At 31.9% G+C, this 7,272-nt stretch overlaps 1 protein-coding gene across 3 annotated transcripts; it reads right to left on the bottom strand.

Moving 5' to 3' along the window:
* Positions 1-503: 503 nt before the first annotated feature.
* On the bottom strand, positions 504-6,893 carry LOC111885122 (wall-associated receptor kinase-like 8). 3 transcript variants are annotated; one of them, XR_006188192.2, is made up of 3 exons: positions 5,319-6,893; positions 1,540-3,116; positions 504-1,385 (listed from the first exon to the last, which is right to left on the bottom strand). XR_006188192.2 is itself a non-coding variant. In XM_042899205.2 (3 exons), the coding sequence occupies exons 1-2, from the start codon at positions 6,733-6,735 to the stop codon at positions 1,957-1,959; spliced, it is 2,577 nt and encodes an 858-aa protein (XP_042755139.1). In that variant the 5' UTR covers positions 6,736-6,893; the 3' UTR covers positions 504-1,385; positions 1,951-1,956. The 3 variants fall into 3 exon arrangements, 2 of the variants coding, with proteins under 2 accessions (XP_042755139.1, XP_023737173.1); XM_042899205.2 differs by having other exon boundaries at positions 1,951-3,116; XM_023881405.3 differs by having other exon boundaries at positions 504-3,116.
* Between the last annotated feature and the right edge of the window lie 379 nt (positions 6,894-7,272).

The following is a 7,272-nucleotide window of genomic DNA, read 5'->3' as shown; positions in this document are numbered from 1 at the left end:
ATTAAATGTAATGAAACTAATTTAAAAAAAAAATAACTAAATATAAATTCTATAAAAAACGTTCCAACATCGAGATGAATCGCATGTTCAAATATTTGAATAATCCTCATAATTTTGTGGTGTAATGGGTTTGATAGATCATAATTTGACTATAACAATCTAAGAAGTTTCAGATTACCTAGACTTTTCTTAGCTAATACAATGATTAGAGAAACTAATAATATATTTTCTTAGTTAAAGTCACGATTTCCATTAAACATATAATTAATAAAAATTAACTAGCATTAAGATTTAAAAGCCATCAAATCTAAGAGGAATCAAAAGGTTTTCACTACCATTTTAGAGAAAATATTTTTATTATTGTGTGAATTGAAAACAACACAAGAACCATTTGTTGCTTGTTAATTTGAAGATCTATTACGTAATCAAGAAATTAACCAATTTGAAGATCTATTACGTAGTCAAGAACCATTTGTTGCTTGTTAATTTGAAGATCTATTACGTAATCAAGAAATTAACCAACTGATTAAACATTCACATCTCTACAAAATGCTTTCATAGAATACCATAAAAAACATACAAAACTAGTCTATTGTTCTATAAATTCACCTAGCATTGAAATATAAAAACTAACTACAAAAAATAATACTAACAATAAAAATGATAGAAATTATACTAATACCGATTTTGAAACGAAGATGACGCAGCTTCATGATATCATCACTTCTGTTGTTCCAAAAACTCCATCTATAATCCAAGTGGGAAGGCTAGAGATTTCGGGGGCGGGGACGGGGGAACTGAAAAATTTCGGGGGTAGGGGCAGGGGACGCAATCCTCGCCCTGTTTTCCCCCGTTGACATCCGCACACCAAAGAGGCGCCACACCCTCCTCTTACCTTTCTTTCTATTTTAATGTTGCGATTTTTTCTACTCCACACAAGACAGGCCCAATTAAATTGCTTCAGGGCTCCTGGAAAATACACTTGAGCTTTTGATATTGGGCTATTTAAAATCAAAAAATAGGATGCCAAAAGCTTTATGTTTTGGGTTGCCAGCTGCCAAAGCTAAAGCTGGCAGCTTCCTGCTTTGATGTTCATGATGCTAAAAATCATATCAAAACTTGTTCAAATCCGCTCGTTTTTAGTGAGGTCGAAGATTGATGAGTTGGGAAGACGTCCGTAAAATTTCAGCTCAATCGGACAACGTTTTCCTCTCCGTCTAATCACTTGAATAAAGTCGTGCAATGCTGTTGAAATCCAAAAATTAAAATATATCGTTTTGATTTTCTTTTCGCTCACGGACTTTGCTATGAGACTTCAATCGTGGTTGCAAGGTATTCGATGTGGCTTTAAAGATTCTCCAAAATACCATCTTTCTCGTACAAATCTACACAAAAATAGCTTAAACGAATAAAAATATTCAAAACAATAAATCTAACGATCTAATGCAGAAATAATATTAAAAATACTAAAACTAAAAAGAAAACGAATTCTAAAATATATACAAAAAAAACCAAACTATCATCTCCATGTACACCTACCGAAGTGATAACATGCCCCAAAGACACAACTTGGGATTGACCTGAATGTGTTCTAAATGTTTCTTTGCCACATCTGATAGGTTTTACCCTGATCCCAAATAAAGGTTGGAAAACATAGTTACTCCAAACGATTCCTCTAAAAGTTCGTCACTATTGGGTATCAGGTGCTTGTCGGCCATTGTAATTTTGTTTAAAGTTTGTAGGATTATAACTAAAATGGTGCTGCACTCATGATGTTTTCTTCAACAATTCAGACAAATTTTCAGATATACTAAAATGTTTATGTATACACATAGGGGAGAAAGAGGAAACAAGGGTTTCCTATAAAATACTCTTTCACATACAACTTATTTATAAACAAATGATGATATTGAAATAAACTAAGAAATAATTAAGAATTCTTAGGTTTACCAAAATTCATCTACAAAGGTCATTGAATGTGAATGATGTTGATGTTGACCCGCTATATATTTGTGGTAATTCCTCACTATTCTTTACATGTCCAAAACTAGTTTGAATCGTAAATGGCACATGTGATAATCTCATGCCTTCTAACTCGATAGAAACTTCTTTCATTGTTGGCCTATTTTTCCCATTCAAATTCAAGCATCGCAATGCCAAATTAGCTATGGCTAACAACTCACTCATTGAACCCTCCTTAACAACCATTGCATCCAAAATAGATAAAACACGACCTTCTTCCACGGCTTCCATAAAATATGCAACTAAACTTCTATGTTCCCCAAATTTAGTCAAGGATATTGGTTTTTCTCTTGTCAAGAGTTCAAGCAAAACAACTCCAAAACTATATACATCACTTTTTTCAGTAAATTGACTTGATTGGAAGTACTCTGGATCCAAGTAACCAAAGGTCCCTTTGACTAATGTAGTTAAGTGAGTCTGTTCTAATGACACAAACCGTGAAGTTCCAAAGTCAGAAACTTTTGCTCTATACTTTTCATCCAAAAGTATGTTAGTAGTCTTAATATCTCTATGGTATATTGGAGTGGAGGTTGATGAATGTAAGTAAGAAAGTGCTCCTGCAACCTCTGTGGCGATTTGTAATCTCATGTTTAAAGAGATTGAGAACTCGTTAGTTTCATCTTGAATAAAGTCATACAAGGTACCATTCGAGATGAACTCGGAGACAAGTAGTGGGACCTCGGTTTCTAGGCAACATCCCAATAGTTTAACGACATTTCGATGATTGACTTGTGAAAGAATGACCACTTCATTAATAAATTGTTCTAGTTGGCTTTCATCAACCACCTTTGATTTCTTGATTGCTACGATCCTTCCATCGGATAACATGCCTTTATACACTGTACCTTGACCTCCTCGACCAAGAATTCTATTCTCATTAAAATTATCCGTGGCCTTTGATAATTCGTTGGATGTAAAAAGTATGGTTTTGTCAACTAAACCAATATCAGTTGCTTGTTGTTGTTTAAGAAGTATACCACCATTGCGTTTAAAGTACCTTTTAGTCTTCATCTTGGCTTTAGTTTTCCTATTTATTGTGTATAATACATAAACGATCACCATTAGGAGAAGTGACCCCATGCTTATACTAACACCTGAAAGGAGGAAAATATAATACAAATAATTAATATTACACAACTCCGCCATAAACATCATCAGCTTTCGCAAGACTATTATTGATCCATAAATATTGAAGTGCAACTAAATCATAGTCTTTATTAAGTAACAGAAAGATACTTATATATATATATATATATATATATATATATATATATATATATATATATATATATATATATATATATATATATATATATATATATTTGTGTTTGTGAATGTTAATTATTAAAAACAAAACTTATAAGAAGAGATTTAAATATAGATTTTTATTAAGTCAAAATAGATAAGTTTGTAAGAATTCGAAGTAACTATTATGAATACCCTTAGGCTTTTGAACAAAAAAGTTACATAATTTTAAAATAGATTGAAAAGAAATTTTATGAAAATCTAAACATAAAAATATAATACTTATTGAACATAAAAGGGAGGGAGCAGGGGTGTTCTTATTTAAAACACTCATGTTTTTCTGTAAGAATATTTATTAGCCTATTCGGTATACAAAATAAAATTTTAGAATTATTTATTTTATTAGTTTATCAGTATTAGATAGTAATAATTTGACAAGTTTTTTAGTCTTGACAAATTTTGTTTATACATGTGAAGTGAGCAAAAATGATATTTTACATTACTTTTCATAAATTAAAAGTAAAAGTGCAATTCATTTTTACCCTTAATAAGGAGTTTTTAATATGTTTACACAAAACAATTTATCAAAAAGTGCTGAGTACCAATACCACATTAGAATAAACACTTTTTTTTGCAACCCAAACACATAAATATGTTTATTATCGTTGTCAGACCAAAATAATATAATAAACACTTGAAACTTAACATATCAAGTTATGAAAGGTATTTCTTTTTCAATAAATTTAAAAGAAGTCAAGAAACATGTATCTAACTTAATAAATAAATATCTTTTTTGCCACATGTATTGTTCTCATTGCATTTGACATATTTTATTTTCTAAGATTTTTTTATTTAATGTTTTTTCCATTTGTTATTTTTATTGCTTTTTTTTCTATTTTATTAAATTCTACATAATATTAATAATAAATGTATATCAATTTCATTAATATAACTTTCATTTTAATTTCTGAATTACCAAATGAATCCGATTATTTTATTTGTTTATTTATTTAAATTATTTGTTTAAATTTAAAAGTGAAATAAAAAAGTTAAAAATAACAAATTAAACATTACATTTCAATAATTCAATATATTTTATTCCTTATCAATTCAAACTTCCTAAATTTTTAGATCTTCATATGTTTTTTTAAAATAAACTCTTGTACTAAATAGGTCTTATAATTACTGTTTAAATAAAAATAGAAAAGAACCTACGTATACAGTTGCATACCAAGTAGAAAGTATTATTTTTATAGTTTTTAGGCGAATTAACTTTGGTTAAGTAGTTGAATGAGTCATTGGTGACCCAAGTGGAAGACAAGGGAGAAATGCTTCCAATAATGGATAGATTTCTTTTTTTACATAGCAATATGATTTAAATTTGAATAAAAAAAGCTTTAAGTTGATGCCCCCAACCCTTGTAGACGATTTTTATATTTGGGGATTTTATATTTGATTGGAATTAGTTTTCCTATGTGGTGTAACTGAACATACGTACCACACGTTCTCAACGAGTCGATAGCGTGAACAGTCCAAGAGAGGGACCATGTTTCTCGATTTTTATATTTGAGAAATCAAACCCAACAAAATAAAAATTAAAAAATTAAAAAAATAATAAAAAAGGAGGTTGAAATGAAATTCAAAGAAAGCTGCTAAACAAAAGTCGCTGTTTCAAGAAAAAAGTGTGAACACAAGAATAAAAGTTTGGGTGAAATTACGTGAAGTTGCAGCTGTTTGTAGTATCAATATTCAAATGAGAAATTAAATATCAATATTCAAATAGATGAAATACGTTGTGGGAAAGTATGCATTAAGAAAAGACAAAAACACAAGCACTAGCTTGTCAGTTTAACTAAAAGTCTATTTCACTTGCCGAGTTTTCCATACAAAATTTACCAACAAACAGAAGTATCAAAATTTCGAATAGGATGTCATAAATTTAAATAAGTCAGCTTCTCTAATCGAATTTAGAAAAATTATAGAAATTAAACAGCAGAACATAGGGTATGTATTAATGTATATATGGATGGCAAGTTTAGAGAATAACTTACCTTCAATAACACCAGTATGTGATTCTGTATTCCTTCTTTCACGATATATACACCTCCTGCTCCAGCCCCCACCTTCGGTATAATTTTGTTGACAAAACCCCCCATAACGTCGACACCAATCACATGCTGCTATTAATAATCCAGGATCCAACCACCACCCAAGTGTCACCGGAACAAATTGTTGTGACATTCTTCCTTCAAGGAAAGACTTCATATCCACCATAAAGGCTGACCCACAACTCTTATTTCCAGTCTGCCTTTTCAAACCTGTTACATCGTAGGTAAACGACTGGAGATAATCAGGAATCATAGTTTGGCAACAACCGATGCCAAAGCAATTGTTCTTTTCAATAACAATGTCATTGCCACAAGTTGTCGAACAACCACTAACAACACTCCCATTATACATAATAGCAGCACTACCACACCCCTCAACCACAAGTATGTTGTAAGATCCGGAAAATCGGAAGGGACTTCCGTTTAGGTTAAGGCTGTTGTTATAAACTAGATTTTCACAATTAGAAAACATTGGCACATTAACAGTGAGTGTTTCATTTTCCAAACTAATACCCAAAACCTCTAAATTGTTGAATGCGGATAAATAAGGTGTCGAGGAGTTGCAATCAACATTGAACCAATCACTCTCTGAACAACTTCTTTCAATCCCAAAAGGGTAAGGAATCGAGACATCCCCACATGTCTCGTTGCATCTTATTGAATTTTCATCGAATGTTTCATTCCATGAAAGTGAGATAGGAGCGAAATTGTCGTTAAATTGGCTCGAAAATTCTCTTGCATAATCTGCTGCCACCAAGAAAGCAGACCCACTGCACGTTCCATCTCTATCTTGCTTTTCCATCCCTGTTAGGTTTAAGGTAAACGAGTGGAGATCATGAGGAATTGTAGTTTGGCAACAACCGATGCCAAAGCAGTTGTTTGTGTCACTGTCAGTGACAATAACAGTGTTAGTGGTTGTTCCACAAGTTGTGGAACAACCACCAACAACAGTGCCATTCTCCATGATGGCGGCACTGCCGCACCCATTAACAATAAGTATGTTATTGGATGCGGAAAATAGGAAGGGGCTATTGCCATAGCTGGTGTTTAGAATAAGATGGCTATACTGGACTGGATTCTGGCAATCAACACTAATTAATGAGATATTAACAGTGACAGTTGCCAAGTTTATATCCAATACCAATACCTCTACGTTGTTGAGTGCAGATAGATACGGTGTGGAGGAATTACAGTTGATTGTGTACCATTCGTTGGCAGAACATTCTCGTCCAATCCCGAATGGATATGTAATCTGGACATCCCCACAGGCTGTATCACAACGTGGCTTGGTGAGCTGAGCTTCAATTGATGATGTTAACAAAGTTAAGATCAGTAATTGCAAAACTTTGAACGGCTTCATCTTGACAACAACAAGGATTGAAGGGCGGATGGATATAAGAATCAAAACAAAGTGAATTTGTAATTTTCTATGCTCAAAATCTGCGGCCTCGTTTGATTATTATTTTAATGGATATATTTCATTCATGATTGAACTTGAGTCAACGGGATGCAACTTTAATTTTGCGCCTTTAATTCATCCAGCACAAGTGGGCTAGATATTATAATGTATAGGTTTTAAAATACTATAATTCATGATTGAACTAGAGTAAACGGATGGATATTATAATGTATAATGTATAAGTTTTAAAATACTATAACAAACAAATACATACTCAGAATTAAATGCTCTTTTTCAAACCAATAAGAGCAAAATAATATTGATTTTTTGGTTAATCAAACACAAGAAATGTAAATGGCCAATTTAAATGAATAGGGTAAATTACATCATTGGTTCCTCTTAGAATATGTCAAAATGCACGTTTAGTCCATATTTTTAAAATTTAACTCATATTGTTCCTCGTTTGGTTTCAACTTGCACGCTTCATCCCTCAAAGGC

Source organism: Lactuca sativa, chromosome 2 (assembly GCF_002870075.4).
Source record: "Lactuca sativa cultivar Salinas chromosome 2, Lsat_Salinas_v11, whole genome shotgun sequence".
Classification (NCBI taxonomy): domain Eukaryota; kingdom Viridiplantae; phylum Streptophyta; class Magnoliopsida; order Asterales; family Asteraceae; genus Lactuca; species Lactuca sativa.
This window is presented reverse-complemented; position numbering and strand designations above follow the sequence as displayed.